At 37.9% G+C, this 17,407-nt stretch overlaps 1 protein-coding gene across 2 annotated transcripts in view; it reads left to right on the top strand.

Annotated features, from left to right (window-relative positions):
- TRAF3IP1 (TRAF3 interacting protein 1) overlaps nucleotides 1-17,407 on the top strand; it is a 41,620-nt gene that overhangs the window by 10,920 nt on the left and 13,293 nt on the right. For both annotated transcript variants that reach the window (XM_082055409.1, XM_082055408.1), the window contains 7 exons: nucleotides 4,858-4,933; nucleotides 10,047-10,145; nucleotides 14,077-14,167; nucleotides 14,878-14,961; nucleotides 15,600-15,720; nucleotides 15,867-15,903; nucleotides 16,809-16,885. In XM_082055409.1, the coding sequence (XP_081911535.1) occupies nucleotides 4,858-4,933; nucleotides 10,047-10,145; nucleotides 14,077-14,167; nucleotides 14,878-14,961; nucleotides 15,600-15,720; nucleotides 15,867-15,903; nucleotides 16,809-16,885 (585 nt within the window). The remainder of the gene's footprint in view (nucleotides 1-4,857; nucleotides 4,934-10,046; nucleotides 10,146-14,076; nucleotides 14,168-14,877; nucleotides 14,962-15,599; nucleotides 15,721-15,866; nucleotides 15,904-16,808; nucleotides 16,886-17,407) is intronic.

The raw sequence follows: 17,407 nt of genomic DNA, 5'->3' as shown, positions 1-17,407 counted from the left end.
TGACAGGTTGACCTTTTTTTTTTTTCCTAAATGTATTTTCTTGGTACCGAAGAAACTCTCTATGTTACCCAGCATGTAATAATCATCACGTGAGTATCTATAATTTTCTGGAACTAAAAGAAAGCAAATATTCGTCGGAATTAAGAAGAGACATTTGGCTTACACATGGCCATCAGAAGAAGGCTCCTTGCTGCTTCAAGGCTACTGTTTGTGATCAGAGCGAGTTGTATTCTGTTAGGTCTCAGTCCATCTCAAGCAAAAGTCTAGTTTAAAATGGAAGCATCGTAACATGACTGACTGACCTCCTAAGTAATAAAGATAACTTTGTCTTTTGACAAAAGGTGATCGAGGTCATAGAGCTTCTGAGTGTATGGTGCTGTTTATATGAAAGTGGCTGCAGAACAGGTATGTCATTTACCCCTCAGGCCAAACACATTGGAAAAGTCTCTTCTATTTTACAGATGGCTGCCGAAACTCTTGGCTGAAGCTTTTTCTAATATCCTGTCACTTTTGGCCACTTCTCTAATGACTTTTATTTTTGCCTACAAACTGTATTGCTCTGGAACTGGTCACTTGAATCAGCATCTAAGTCATATCTAATAAACTTCTATTTCTGTTGCAACTCATCTCAACTGTATAATGAAACAACTACTGAATGAAAAAAAGACATAACTGCCCCAGAAGCAGCAGGAGAGAATTGTTATGTGGAAATCTACTGGATGTGCCTCTGATGTTTTTGTTCCAGTGCTGTGAACGACCCTCTTTTTTTGGTGTCAGTTATTCATCACTGGCTCATGTAACAGAAACCTATCATTAAAACTTAGACTTTAAAAAGTGGGATTTTTCTAACAGTTCTTTTTGCATTTGAAAGGTTTTAATTAGCAGAAGCTAACACCAATAAAAACACTTTGTGAGCCTTCAGTTGAGGAGAAGGTAATTGATCAATATTTTCCTAATAAGTTTTATCACTACAGCAAAGCGACCTTAGCAAATAGACATCTTGCCTTGTTGCTGTTGCACACTAATAAATTATACCTGTTAATAATGATAGCCATTTTAGGAATAAATACTGGGAACAAAGTTTGAGGGAAAGAGCAAAGACAGTTTTTGAGGGATATGTAGCTTGCAGTAAAAGCATTAGCAATGAGCTGTGTTTATTTGCTGAGGAATAGGCTGTTGTACAATATTTAAAAGTGTATTTGTGTATATGGTTTTATTTATGTAAAACATCTAATATTTATATACATAGTATTTACATTACACATGGAAATATAGCTCTGGGCACTGTGGATGTAATTAAAAGCCATCCAAAACATTGTGGAGAGATAGAATCACAGAATCATTTCAGTTGGAAGAGACCCTCAGGATCATTGAGTCCAGCCATAGATGATTGAGTTATATTCCTGTTCACAGACTTAGTTATTTTTTTTATTTTTAGTGAACTGTTGATGCATCTGATGAATTAGAGGGGGAAAATACCAGTGACTTATTTATGTAATGAGTTGTCCCCTCTCTTGCTTGGATAGGAGTGTTTTTTCTGCTTTTTGACTGCCGATGCATGGAGCTGCCGTGGCTAGGGGAGGTGTGTGTTGAGCATGTACAGAATTCGTTATGAGTGCAGTATAAAAGTCACCGATAGCAACTGTTCATGGCATCTAATAAATAGACAGTTTGGTTGTTGCATGGAAAGGAGAAGGAACTGGCAGTTTGGCAGGTTGTCTTTTCAGAGCATATTTCTCTTCTTGACCTCCTGAAACATAAGAAATTGTTGTTTTCTTCTATCTTACATTAAAAGTCAACCTATTTAAAGTTTAATAATAAGGACAAAGTAGCAGTTTGGATGGTTCACAGCAGGCTGCTGTATCCTCTCCAAGTAGAAACATAATTACTCAAAACTGGGAAATGTTCATACATCTAGGATTCCACTTTAATATGTTTTTTCCAGGATGGTGTGAGATGAAGTGTAAGATTTTGTTTTAATGGCTCCAGTGACTGCTTTTCAAAGTCTTGGAGCCTATGAATGTTTAAGAAGAAAAACGACCTATTTTATCTCCCTTTGGAAAGACTCAAATCATAAATATTGTGGGATTTATGTTTTTGTGTGCTACCATAGTGATTAAATTTTAGCTTTTACTTTGCACCTGTTGCCAGTGTGCACATGTGGCTCTACAAAAATGTTAAGCGGTGTTTGTAGTCACTACCTGACATAAATAAATGACTGAATCCACTCCTCCAGAAGCCTCAGCACCTATTCTCAACTCCTTCCCCACCTGTGCTAATAATTACATCACCCCAGGAGCTGCTGAAGTCTGAGTGAACCAGATGTGGCCTGTGGGCCTGTAGAGCCAGACTCTGATGGTATGTAAGCTTTACTTTTGCTCCTTGCATAGTGTCATGGTTGTGAAAGATGGTAGTAATTAAGATGAACCGAGATTAAAATTAACTACTTGAATATTAGCTATGCATTTTGGACTTCTGTCTATTTTTCTTTATAATATGGCAGCCTTCTCTAAAGAGTGAAGCAAAAACATTAGTAGCTCTGGTTGTGGGTCAAATAATAATTGTAATAAACCAGTGAAGACAGTGAAAGTGAAAACTAGTTCATGTCAAAGCAGGACTGTGTACAGGCCATTCAGCTAGATTTTTACAGAACATAGGATGTGGGGCTTGCTTTTGGCTGATCAAATACCTTGAAATTCTGAGCACAACTGTTATATGACATTCATGGAGGTGAAGGAGATGTAGTTTCCAAAGGACCTAAACTAACTGTTGAAGCCGACTCTAGTGTAGACTTCTGATTAAGCATCTCCAAACAGTTAAATTTTTCAGTTGCATACCGTGATTATCTGTTGTTAAGGAGCATTTCCCCTTCGTTTGTCAAGAACTTTGGTTGAGCTCATGGTGCATTATAGCATATAGAAAAGCAACATTTGCCTTCAAAGCAAACTTATCACCATGTTCCTGACATGCCAACTTAATTCCTGTCCTTCCTGTAGCTGTGTCTCCAGCACCAGTGGGTACGTTACTGTAAGCTTGTAGAGGTGGGATGTTTCTCTTGCATGTGCACCTAAAGTAGTTGGAGTAAAAATACATGCCAGCATCCTATGTTTTTAAACATCTTGTAGTGCTATTTTCCATTATGACATATATGGTCCATTGCCCAGTATGCAAGATGTTATGGAAAATGAATGTTTTACATGGTGTAATTTGACAATTTTCTCTTGCAGGCTGATGGAACATATAATGTTAACATTTGCATAGAAATGGAAGAATTTGTAATTCTCATTTATGTTATCAATATAGTCAGTAGGGCTGCCAATAAATCTTGGGTGTAAACTGCATGGACTATTAATTCATGCAAACTAGAAAAAGTAGATAAGGAGGAAATCCTGTGAGGTGCTAAACATATTTCAGGATTTTCGCTAAGATGCAGAGATGTGTTATAGGGATAGAAAGCACAGAAACATAAAATGGTATTTATAATCACCTATTCATCTATTGTGTGCAGAGGTGGTTGCTTCCTCGTTAGAAACAAATGTTGCTAAAAAAATCAGGGAGTTAGGTAAAAGGGACAGGAAAGTTATCATAGAATAGAAACATAGAATTGTTTCGGTTGGAAGAGACCCTCAGGATCGTTGAGTCCAACCACAACCTAACTGCAGCACTAAACCATGTCCCTAAGAACCTCATCTAAATGCCTTTTAGACACCTGCAGGGATGGTGACTCCACCACTTCCCTGGGCAGCCTGTTCTAAGTTACTAGAAGCACGAATGGCTTGTTGGAAGCTACTAGTTTATTAGTATGTACATCTGCTCCTTCTGCTGGCCAAGGTTGGTGTAAGGGGATGGGCTGACTCCTTCCCACCTTGATCCCGTACCCAGGAGCATTGTTGGTCTGGCAGGAGCCCTCCTTTACACCTTGCACCTTCTCTAGAGGCATTTGGGCCTTGGCTGTGCAGCAGGTAGTAGTAAATGTGTAGTATACCCTGCCTGTAGCAGTGGCAGCTCTCACAGACTTGCCCTTCCACAACACGGTGCCTTTGCAGAAAGTGTTGGCAGTCAGGTGTTCTTGGCTTCAGGCACTGTAAGCTATATCCAGAGAAAACAAAATCATTCTTGTGTATGCTCACCTGCTTTAATTTCCTGGCCTCTCCGAATCATTTTCGGCCTAAGGTCAAAGTCCTTAGAAGTGGCGTGAATTTTCCTCCAGTTTGATCTTTGCCACTTTTGAACTCTCATCGTCCTTCCTGTAACAGTCGCATGTTCAGGTCATTCGTTTCTTGTTTGCTGGACTTTCTGGCAGGACCCATTTCTCAGTTCTTCCATGACCTTTGTCCAGGAAAGCTGCCACTTAACTAAAGGACTATGCAGGTCTAGTGGCATAGTTTTTTAGTCTTTGCTTCTAGTTTGGAATGAAGTTTAAAAGACTTCCCAGAAGGTTGAAGAGGAACTATGTAGCTGATGTAGTTGAAACATATGGGTGATCATAAGCATCTTATTCCTTTTGGTAGCTCACTGGTAACTGAGCTTTGTGTCCCGAGACCAGAAGTGGCATCGTAGATGCTCCACAGGTTTCACAAGATTGCTCGGCCTTGAGTAATTTTAGTTCACATTTGGAAGTTGTTTTTACAAGAATGAAATCTAATCATATAGGTTCATTTAAAAGCAAATAGCTAGCCTGTATCCAGAAAAAATACCTGCGGACTTTGAGGAAAATAGACTTGACATAGTCTTATATGTGTGGGTCAGTTTTGTAAGTGAATATTTTTTATGTATAATATACGTAGATAGAAAGCAACACATATAGGTGAAGTTTATATATAAATATATACATTTGTGGGCTTTTTTTTTTTTTAGAGTGAAAGTCCTGCAGGAATATCAAGGCAGCCTTCAACAAAAGGATCAAGGCAACATGCCAGACCCGGAGGAGAAGGTAACTAGAGGGAGGATATTATTTCTATTAAATATGCTGGAGGGTTATTGAATAGGAATAGCATAAATACTTAAATATCCGTGTTTATTATTTTCAGTGCTTGTTTTATACTCCCACTCTGCATTTATGAATCCAATAGGCAATTTTTCTGCATGGGTTTGGTACATAGAAAGTGCTACTAGGTTCAATTTGCTCTCATCCCACATGCACAACTGCAGATGTAAATTCGGCCTGCTCTTGATATGTATTTTCTCTTGGAGTGCCCTTTTTTAGATGGTCTACAACTATTTATTTTTCTGTTCTTTTCCCGAGAACTGTTTCTTTGCTTCATTATCTAGCAAGTTCAGACAGATATGTCTTCCAAAATTTTGGGAGGCTTTTTTTTTATCCCTTTCACTGAGGATTAGAGTATGTCTGCATTAATAAAATTATTGCATGTTACCTTTACATAAAGTCACAGGTAAAGGTTTGTTAAATGTTTACTATAGAGCAGTATTTTTGTTTTAGTATGACTTAAGATACATTGTTTAAGGTTGTTTTAATAAGATGAAAGACACTTGTGTGTATCCTTTAGGGATAAATCGTACAGCCATGAACCCTGAATTTGTAACTTCTTCACTTACTAATACTTAGGAAGAGTTCTCTTCCTTAATTTGGCTAGGGAATCCAAACTTCATTTATTTTCTGATCTCTTCAATTGTTTCTCAAGGATCTGAAGTCTTAATGTTTGGTGTGTATAAGTTTTGGGTTTATAAATGAAGAGATCATATTTGTCAAAAAAAAAATGACCAAAAGGAAAAAGGCTCATTCCCTGAGATTAACTGAATACTGGCCAGTGCAAAAAGAAATTTCCCGGGGTATTTGTTTGCTAAGCGATATATTAAGCCATCCACATTTGTGTAAACTTTCTGGGGTTTCTTTGGTGCAAAGGTGGTGGGGTGAATTCAAGATTAGCCAAAACCTTTCTGAGTGATTTCCATAGCTTGGGACATTTACAGTACTGCAAGAGTAAGCTGGAGAACATGTGAAGATAAGGTGTTAGGCAGAACCTCTGGCATTTGATGATTAGAGAAGATTTCTCAGAGTATTGAAACAGTGGCACATGTTTGTAGATCTTTGACTTTCTCCGATGTCTGTCGTTAGAGCTGTGGTCAGCTGTGTTGCACCTGGGCTGGTGTTAGGAGCTTGTGATTTGGGTTGTAACAGGAAGGAATCCTGTCCCATGTCACCTTCTACAGCAGCTCAGCCGTGTGTAAGGAACCAAGCCCTTTGGCATTTCTGCTGAGAGTGCTGGAAAAGAAAGGCCGGATATTGATTTGTTATTGAGGAATTATCAGGAGGAAAAGAGGATCTGTAAAGGGCCTGTCTCTTTGTGCTGGGCAGGAGCTGCGCCTGGTTGCCCCTGATGGGTGTGTGGTGTCAGGACTCCAGAATGAATCCTGGCTGTGCTGGTCTGGACAGCAGACAAGGAGGTAGTTCTGGAGTCATCTTGTCCTTATGTCGGTGCTAGATCTGTCCAGACTGTCACTTGTGATAAGAGATCTGTGGTATCCATGCTTGCCCAGTAGGAGGTGGATTGATGTAAACTGTAATTGTATTGATTACAGGCCATTTTACCAACCTTTGGATGGTAACTTCTTCTGAGTCTTTGTTGACTGGAGCTATTTAGCAAACGGTATAATCATCAATAAACATTCCTTCTCATCTGCGTGGCACCTGCATTAGTCATTTCTCCTTGTCCCTTTAGGCAAGACTGAAGTGAAGATTTTAGTCCTGGAATAGTTTTGACTGAGTATAACGGACAGTTGTTCTAGGCTTTACAAATAAGTAAATAATTTTATTTTAGCTGTTAATGTATTTCATTGCAATTGCTTATGTCACCAGCTTTTAAAAATACTGTATTTGCATACTAAATGGAAACTAGATTCTCTTCAGAATATCCCAAGTACTTAATACTTTCACATCAGGAAGAAAGGAATCTAAACTTATTACTGCTAGTCCTTTGTGTAGGAAGGCCAATAGAAGGAGGCTGGAGAAACACATAGGTAAGGAATAAAACCAGCTGCTAACCAGAGCTCATGTGATGACAGTGCAACTGCAAGACCTGCTTATTTACCTTGATTCAAGTTTTCTGTCAATGATTTTGTGCCCTGGGAGATGATATTTTATTTTTAATGAAGAATCCAATATACATAAGTTAGTTTAACACATCAGTTCAGAAGATACAATAACACCTGTGAATTGATACCTGTTAAACAGCTAATTCTGGCTAAAGACGTACTGTTTAGACTAATGAAGCACGAAGATCTTAATACACTCAATCTGCCAATGTCACTATTTTTAATCTATATAAAGAGATTCTGTGTTGCTGTATCATCACAACCACCTATGGGGTTTTTTTTGGTTTGTGTTTTAGTAGGTTTCCATGTGTCTGAAGTAAAATCCTGAAGTTGTATCAGAGTTTGGGTAGTGTTTTCATATCAACCAATAGCCACGTTTTCAAAAGGGCTTTGGGGAAAAAATAAAAGAACGTTTAGATACCTTAAATACTTTGAGAAAGGTCTGGCACTTTGGACATGAACGTCTGTTGACTTAGGGGCTTAATTCAAGTTGGTGCTTGAAAATTGAAAATTTTATGTCACATCTCATGTACTTATGTGCTGTGAGGTTTTAATAATTTTGTAGATGAAAAATACCATCTGGATTCCATTAAATGTAGTCTTATTTTACTACTTAGTGATCCTTAGCTGATCCTATAATTTTTTTATTTCCCAAGATTTGAATATTTGTTTTATAGCCTGAACTAGCACTGAACTACGGTGACCAGACATGCCCCATTTTATAGGAACATCCCTTCTTTAAAATCAGGATCCAGTTTTTCTGATAAATGAAATATGGTTAACGACTTATCCTGTGTTTTGGTTTTAGGGTAAATATTTTAATATACTCATCTTTTCATGATGCAGCAGGTCAGCACACTCAAATTTCAGTTTAACTCTGTGAGAAATACTTTTGGGCATTAGCCCTCAGCAGAGCTGCAATTGGTGAGTAAGGCTGCTCCAGTAAGTCATCCAGAGCGTAGTAAAAACCTTCTGGAGTGATGTGGATGCCTGTTGCACAGTCGTTTCTGTAGTTATTGTTGACAACAATCAGAGCTTCCTATGTTTTCTAGTATTAACTGGAGATAAATAAACGCACAACAAGAGAACACACAAGGGCTAGTGTCACGACTGAACATGTAATAAAGAAAACAACTGGTGAATGGAGTTAAGCAAAACCAGGTATTTTTGTTATCCTAGTAATGAAAACAAGTTATACCAACATTTGCTTACTTCCAGTACAAACAAATTCCTAACGGTATTGGAGCAAATGTGTGGTTTCTTTTTTTTCTAATATAGTTAATGTTACATTTATTACTACTCAGGCAAAGACTGCTTTTATAGTTGCAACATGCCTTGCAGCAAAACTTGGATCATGGAATAGAGACCATTTTTGCTAATTTAAAAGCTGATTGGTAAATAGAACATGATTTTATTTTAAAGGTGCATTTGGTCTTAATGGCGACCTGAACAGGTTTCCTTTCAGACATTGAATTAGTTTCTAAATGAAAATGGTGGAGTAAACTGCTTCGCTTTCCACTGTTGGTTTGGCTTTTCTGCTGAGCTCCAGAGCTTCTGGGTAGCTTGTAGCACTGATGGATAGGTAGGTGATGAATGTTTAAATGCTCTTTCAGTTTTATTAAACAACGACTCACCCTGGCCTTAGCACAGGTAAAGTGCTTCTTGACCTTTCTCTGCTGCGTATTAATCTCCTCCTAAACTAGTAGAACTCAGTATTCCTACTGCAACGGGGGGAGTAGATCCTCTGCTATTGATCTGTATGTCCTGAAAGCTTCAGCTTTATGTTGTGTGCAGTAGTTTCATTGCTGGTTTTGAAAGTTTTGGATGTTCCAACCCAAGCATTAGGCAGGACTCTGTCTAGTAAAACTTTTCCTGTGCACTCAGATCTATTTGCTGGTTTGTTCTGGTGGTGGAAACATCGCCTGAGGTGTTGTGGCTGTAGATGGGGGCCTTGGAATCCGTTCTTTACCTTTGCATTACAGTTACCTGTTTGCAGATAAGGAGACCTGGAAATGGTGCGTTCAGTTCCTGGGTAGTGCTTCGGGTACCTCTATTTTAAGCACTTTCTGTATCTATTATCTTGTCTATTTCTGAATTTGTTCTACTTCTGTTGCGTTTTGAGGAGTGTGAGAACTGAACATATTACTCCAAGTAAAGGCGGGGTATGTGTGTATATATATATATATGTATACATAGATATATTTAATAAGACTAAAGCGAAATATTTTACCCATTTAACTTTTCGTGACCACGTGTGTTCAGTGCACTGGTATATTTTCAGGAATTATGTATAACCGGTACTGAAAAATTTCTCCATTGCGTCCCTCTGCCCTGAATGTCTCTTCTCCCTGGGCAGATAATTTAGAAATCAGATGTATACCTGAATATTTCAGCCTTCTTCTGCTGAGTGTTACTTGGCTTTTGTCAGTGTTGTTCTGTTGTAACTGGGGGAATTAATTTAAGGTAATTGGTAGATTAAATGTTCTTTCATTTCTTTACAAAAATAAAACTGTTTTAGGTAACATCAGAGGTGAATAACATTTGTGAACCAGGCGCTTCTATGGCATTACCAGCAAGTTATGGACTTCAGCTTCCAGACATCAGCTTTTCTTGCTTGAAATTTCTCAATGGCTTTAGTATGAAATGTATTTAAAACTAAAGCCTTTGAAACAAACTGAAGTGCATTATGCATTCCAAGGAGTATGTGTACAATATTGTGTATTGTAGCAATTATGAGGTAAATATTGTAACTATAGGTAAATATTTACTTTTTTAAGGTAAGTATTGTGTTGTTCCAGCTATTGATAAGGAGTTAAATCAGTGGTCATGTAAAAAGTCTTTGTGAAGTTTGAATGTTATTAATTTACACTCAGGATGGCTTCTTAAACTAGGATGGCCCTTAAAGAAATAGTAACAGGTATTTAGCATGGCTTTTTATTTTAAATTTTTATTGTATCTTTGGTTTCATTTGATTATAAACTGTTTTGTTATAGGAACTGTGGAAACAAAGAGCATGCCAGATAGGATTTCAGAGGACAATGCTGCTAAACTGCAAGAGAAAGCTGAACCAGGACTTGCAGTAAAACAGAAAGGTGGGGAGAATAAAAACTTGACTGCCTTGGAAAGTTTAACTTGAGTGCTGTGGAGTCGAACTTGAATCCATGCAGCTAAATGATTTAAGGAGGGTGATTTACACTTAATCCAACTGCTGCCCTGTGTTTTAATCACATCTTGTGATTAATGTCCTGTTTTGAAAACTGTGTGTTCCTTGATAAAACAGTTACTTGACATTCTCTCCTTCCTTACCCTTATGCAAGTTTTCAAAGAGGCCAGTGCTTACAGTGTCCTGAGGAAAATGCAGAGCTGCTGTGCCTGAATCCCTTGGTGACTTGTTCTGTGTGAGAACTGAATCATTGCACGTTGCCTTTTTGTACAAATATTTGGGAGTCTCAGTGTTTGCATTTTACAGGATTTTAGAGGAAAATTCATCTCTGCATTCTTGTTTCTTCATTTGTTTTTCAAGTTGTATATAGCTCCCAAGACAAAGGTTGTTCGTGAGGTATTTGTATCCAGCTATGGTATTTGTGGAGCTATAGAAGCAAAATGTAGGAGGAAGAACTGAGATTTAAGCAAAAAGCTACATTTTTGTTTTCTCCGGATCCAGATGCTTGACCTAGTTGGGACAGTGGATACCATGTACGTGGGAGGTCAAAGGCTCTTTCCCAGTCCACCTGTGGCCTTCAGGGCCTCGTAGCTGTGTCAGTCTAATGAAATGTAGATGGTTGGCCAAGACATTTGTGTGACCTTACACAACTGGGAGAACTTCCACGCTAATTCGTCTTAATCTTTTGGAGCTGTTTTGTCTATTGGAATCTATCTGTTATGGAATATATCTTCATATTCCTCTCTTTCTAATTTGAGTGTTTGTAAGAGGAGAACCCCAGGTTCATTATTGATTTGGGTTGGATTCTCAGGTGGTGTAAGAACCAAATATTGTATTAACTGTTCTTTATTTTCAGCTTTATTCAATAAGATGGTGTAATGTATTAGTGCATTAGTGAACCTTAATTTTTTCTAAGTTCTTATAGAAATGAAATAGTTGTTCATACACCTAATTGCTTTCATAGTTGGAATGTAGAATCAAGTGTGACAATCGATAAGAACAGTCATTGCAGATAGCTAATTTGGTTGCGTGTTTGGCCAGTAATCATAAAGAGATGAACGATCCCTTCTGCTGTCTATTTGAGTCTTCAACTGCAAATTGAAGTTGTGCAAATTTCCAAAGGAAGAATCGTTTATAGGATTTTAAAAACATTGTTTACTGGATGAAATAAACTTATTTTCCTGGACCTTTTGGAGTTTCATTTCTTCATTCTGCTTCAGTCTTATATTCTGTTTCTGAGCATTGAGGCTCTGAATGTTTCCATTGTGGTGGGTTTTCTTTTTCTTTATAAACGAGGATTTGTCAGCATATCAGTTGTTCTCCCGTGGTGTCCTCCATTAGGAATCCTCACTGGCTAGTTCATGGCAGCGTCTTAAATAAGTGTATGTTTAAAGCTTTCTGGCAAAGGAGTGTTCTGGCTGTCTCAGCTATTTGCTCATATGCCCCTGAAGTTACTTAGGTTCCACTTTCTTTAGACACGTGCACATAAATGCTAGCAAGAGATAGGCCAAGAGGAAACGGCCTCAAGTTGCACCAGGGGAGGTTTAGATTGGATGTTAGGAAAAAATTCTTCATGGAAAGGGTTGTTGGGCATTGGAACAGGCTGCCCAGGGAAGTGGTGGAGTCACCATCTCTGGAGGGGTTTAAGAGGTGTTTAGACAAGGTTCTTGGGGACATGGTTTAGTGCCAAAGCTAGGTTATGGTTGAACTCGATGATCCTGAGGGTCTCTTCCAACCAAAATGATTCTATGCATAAGCACTGTCTCATTTGCTTACATAGCTGGTCCACGATACTGTTTGGTTGTGCATTAGATTTGTCCTCCAGTGAACTCCAATGGAATTAAATGGAAACTGGGTGTTGAGACTGCTTGAAAATCACAGTCACTGCTGTTCCACAACTCCAAACCTACCTTTGGAGTTAGAGAAGAGCTGAAGATAGTTCTTCCACAAGGTTTTCAAGGGCTTAGGTGGTACCTTGTAACACTTTTTTTTAAGTAGTCCCTTCTGTGAACTGCCTCTGAATTTCCTCTGGACCTTTAATTTTCATATTTGTGGACTGTGTAAACTTACTTTGAGGGGTGAGCAGTCCCCATGCTTTAGTAGTTCTAAGTAGACTGGCATGGCTTTGCCTCTCAAATCTGTTGTACCGTTCACACATCTCATTCAGCTTTCAGGAGCGTCTGCTTGGAGACAAATCAAGACAAATATTTTGATCCTCCAATGTCTTTTGACTTTCAAAAAAGTTTCATTTCTGATGAATGTGTTTTGCTTGGTGACCAGAATAGTGATGTCTTTAGCAGAGAAGTGTGAGTTTGTTGGAAACTACTCCCTAATGTGTTTGTCCCTGTTCTTCTGGTCCCGGTAGCAGTTCCCAAGTAAGAGGTTGGCTATAGTTCTTGTGTTCTTCATGCCTGACTTGGTCAGATTATTATTATTAAAGAATTTGTACATCTTCTTTGAAAAATCAACATCCTTGTTATTTCCAGGTGAATTTGCCAGCTACTCAGAGACAACATAGTGACAAAAGATCAGCACTGAACATACCAGTGATAGTTAAAAACTTCTAATAGAAAAAAATACGGCCTTTAAATAAAGCCCTTTTCTAGTTTAGTGCATTTTTTTCCTTTTATGCTATGGATTAAATAATTTTTAAACTGTAACAAAACATAATTTAGCTGTGTTTGAATGCTTTCAGTGGCCTTTTTCCAAGTAGCTTCTATTTAAAATGATACCAAAATCCATCTATGAAAGTGCTTTCTGCTTTGGATTAAGTGTTTTTTGGGGAAAAAAAAAGTAATAGTTTATGAGAACTTTATGGGTTCTAACTTGAAAATAAGCAGAACCTGTGGGGAACTGTTTGCAATATATTACAGGTAGTTATTGCAACAACTAGATTAATAAAAAGTACTTTTTCCATTTTCTTAATGTCAGTACATGACATTATTTCCCTTCTATTAGTTGTTGCATTTATGACTTCTGTTCATATTAAAAGTGAAAGTGATCCACAAAACTTCTCCTCAAATAACTGGATAATTGGGCCAGTAACAGTCAGTGAATCTGGAAATCTGGTATACGGGGGGTCCTGAAGCATCCCTTGGTTGGCTCAGTGCAGGTGTGACAGCGCTGGGCTGTGATACCGTCACCGTTCTGACATTTGAGAGATAAACTGGTCAGAGTAACTCAGTGGGAAACCTATCAACTGGGAAGCAGCGGTTAAACTGGTTCTGTCTTGATTTAAATTGCGAATGGGGTCAACTCTATGGAGAACATAATTGTGGTGGGATTACAGGACAAGCCCTCAAATCATAGAATCCTTGATGTAGAAGGGGACAGACAGACAGAGGTCAGCCAGTGCAACCCCCTGCTCAAATCTAGGTCAACTAAGAATACCAGTAGACTAAAATAAGAAGTTAAGGTAAACAAAAGAAAGGTTAAAAAAACCCAACGTAATAGAGAATACAGATTTTTTTAAATAATATTTTTTCTTTTATGATTTTGTGTAATGAGCAACTTGAAATATTGCAGATGTTACCATGCAACTATGGAAGAATTGAGTGAGGTGATGTCATTTTCATAGATGAGGGAATTTCACAATATTAAGAAACAAAGAATAAAGTTTGAACGCCATTTCAGTGTCCCTTTTGAATTGTGAATGTTGAGAGATGTTTAAAGATGGGAAGCTCACAAGATATTTAACTTTTATATAAGCTTACAGAATTTTATTTCTAATTTTAAAAGTTTGTCATGTGATGCATTTTGTGAGCACACATTCAAGTATTGTGCTGATAGGGTCAGTCATAAGAAAAGTTAGATTTGCCTTGACAGCTAAGCGAAAATTGTTTGCTTGTTTCATTTAATAGAAGGAGAAGCAGAGAACTTGGCTCCTGAGCAGGCTGCAGTATCTGAAAATGCTGAAGTACCTCATGATCTTCCACCTCAGCCCATCCAAAGGTTTGTTCCTATCATTTATTCTGTTTGCCTCAAACTATGATGTGTATGGAGGTCATACAGTCAGTCCATTTGAAAACAGCAGGGAAACTTGGAACAAGACATTTCTGCTAGTGGTATCACATAATAAATATTAGCCCACATATGCTTGCCTTTATTCATTTTCATTTCCTTCTACAAAGCAAATTTTTAACTTTGTGAAGTGTTTCTGACTTATTTTCTTAATCCATGAAGTGCTCCAATGTAACATTAAAATATGAGGGATACATGGAGAGTCTAATGAGAAGAACATTGCATTGCATACACACAATTGCCTTTTAAATCCCAATTTACTTTTTCTTTGCCTGGCAAAGTGTAACAGTATCACTTGTGAAAATCTTTTTTTTCCATTTATTCTGCAGGGTGTCCTGTTAATGCTAAATTTGTTGTTAATGGTAAATAACTGTGCTGTACACAAGTTATTTTTTAGTGAGACAAAGCAGAAGGTGGTTCTGCACAAAATCATAATTTTTTATTTTAGGACACATTTTCTAGATTTTCCTAGACTCCTACTGGTATAACAAGTATTGCAATATTGGATTGCATACTGGGGATGTTTTCAGTGTTTTTATGCTTTGGTTAGTTTACTCAGCTCGTGTGTGTGTACATCTGTTCCTTTGGATGACACGATGCTGCTGCTTCTAGTAAATGAAAATTCCTCTTTGTAATTGCAGACGTATTCCCCGTCCTAGCAGTGCAAGACCAGCACCGCCCCGAGTAAAACGTCAAGAAAGCTCAGAGGTCTTACCTCCAGAAAGGTAAGGAATGTGGGAGATGGAGAGCAGATGTTTCTAGCTCTTGTGCCCCAATATTCTCAGATCTTCTGTGCCTCACCAGCTGCTCAACAGCTTTAGGATGGATCATCCCACTCTTCACTGACTCAGAGTGGAAAATTCAAGCCTGATTTATTTATCTTATTGTTTCTGCAAATCCTGTGCATTATCTAAAAGCTGTGGTTGGTAGTCACATGTAAAAGTTCAAAAATATACCTATTTTTTGTTTGCCTTTGGGAACTCTGAAACAGATAACCATAGAACATTAATCTAAACTGCGACTAGAAGAGATCTGTGAAACGTGCAGTGCATATCCCATGTTCAAAAAAGGCTGAAACAGCCATTTGAAACTACGGACCAAATGGCTTACATGATCTCTGATAAGTGCCAGTCACTGAAGTGGTGTGTTTAGAAGGAAGATAGACATCCTTCTGCAAGAGAAAGATGGCAAAACTGTTTTCAGAGTTGGGCAGTGGATGGAAATGACAGAATTTGAGGTGCTTTTAGTTGGTGCTGCTTTATTTTGTGAAAGGGAGGGCACTGCTCTCTCTTCTATTCTGCATAGATCTTAATAGGTTGGGGCAGATCTTAATAGGTTTTAATTTTCATTGTTTCTCTTGCAGGAGTGGTAGTGGTAAAACAGCCTCAAATGTGATCACAGACCAGCAGGTTCCTGATGATGATGATGACCAGTTCGTGGTGGAGGCAGCACCACCACTGCCAGAAATGCCAGGAATGGAAATGGTCTGTTCGTGTTGAAAATTACAGAACCTTTTTCCATACTTTGTAATTTACCTGTTTAAGTAGCTTCTAGCTGAATATTTTTGAATAGCTGTATATTACAGCAATGTAAACTTCTTGTAACTAAAACTCTCTTCCTGCCTGTGTAGGAGCCAGAAGTGGAGCTGGTTGAGGATGAAAAGCATGGTATGTTAGCTTTTACATATGTTTTTATATATATATATATATATAGCATAAAACCATGGTTTTAAACAACATGCTGAACAATTAGAATGCTGAATTAAACAGCAAAATACCTCCTATGGGTAGGAGCTTGCAACTTTTGCAAGAGAAAACAGAAATAATTTATCAAATGCAGTCTTGTTTAGTTGAGAAATATTTGCCACTGATGTTAAGTACAGTTTTTCTATACATCTTTAAATGTCAGCAGGATTTTAAAATCTGCATAAAAGTGATAATTTTTATTTGAGGGCCAGGTACAGCTTGTCAGCTCTGAGATATGAGATGGAGTTGGCTGTTCAAGGCAAGTTAGAGAAAAGCTTTTGGAAAAATTGGTGGACTGGTTCTTAACATTTTTGCTTATTTGTAACGTCAGATCTCTGATTCAGGGACTTCCGTTATGGTTACACTGGATGTGATTTCGGCAGATATAGTTACTGTATCCAAAGATTCTGGCAAACGAATGTGTATATCTGTCTATATAGTTATCTTTATCCATAGATTCTGGCAAACGAATGTGTATATCTGTCTATATACTTATCATATGCAGTTCTTGAATTCTTCCAAAAGAGGGGTGCAAAAGAAAAGCCTTTTGTTAATACAGCTCAAGGGCCTGGTTCTGCACCAAGACTCATTCAATAGATGATACCGATGATACAGTTTGATTTTAGAGGATGCTGGAGAAAACAGATGAAATAATAAATAGCTTGTATCTCAGTGATTTAAGTATATAACAGAATGCTGTTCATGTTGCTCTAAAAATTGTTTACATTGAAAAAAATTAAGGAGTTGGCTTTGGTTTTATTGTCCAAATGTTTAAAATGATATTTTTGTGCCAACCAACCCTGAGAAATATACTGATTTTTCAACAGGTGGGCTTGTAAAGAGAATCCTAGAAACAAAGAAAGATTATGAGGCATCACAGAAATCATCAAAGACAACAGAGAGGGTAAGATGGTAATGGCTTTCATAGACCTGTGAATATTAAATATTGTAATTGTGACCTTTTTCTCTGCCTTAAATGTGTTTTTTCCATTTATGAGCAAGCTTTCTTCCTTGATGCCTTGATGTGTTATGCTGCTTCTTTTCTCCATTAAGCTGTCAGATATTGTCACCATCTCTGTGTGGTGCTCTTTCTCACATTTAATTTTTGTGGTGTTTTGTTTTCTTCTTTTATTTTTTTTCCTAGTTTGGTTTTCCTGGGAGCCTTCTTTAGCCTTTTATTGTTTTCCAGAACAAAGTCTGCTTTTTTCAGCCTTGCCCTAGGTGTAGTAGGGCATGCTCTGCATTTGTACAGCTGCAACATTATTGTTTCAGTCTCTGGATGTTTAAAGAACAGTATCATACTGCTCAGCAATCATTATCATTGTCTTAAAAAAAAGGGATTTCTGGTGTTGTTAACCATATAAAGCATTTTTGTATCACCAAATATTTCCCTCATAACATCCTAGCACACCCCAGCATTCAGGTC

Source organism: Streptopelia decaocto (genome assembly GCF_964273445.1).
Source record: "Streptopelia decaocto genome assembly, chromosome: 6".
NCBI classification, from domain to species: domain Eukaryota; kingdom Metazoa; phylum Chordata; class Aves; order Columbiformes; family Columbidae; genus Streptopelia; species Streptopelia decaocto.
The sequence above is the reverse complement of the archived record's forward strand: the minus strand, read 5'-3'. Positions and strand labels throughout refer to the sequence as shown.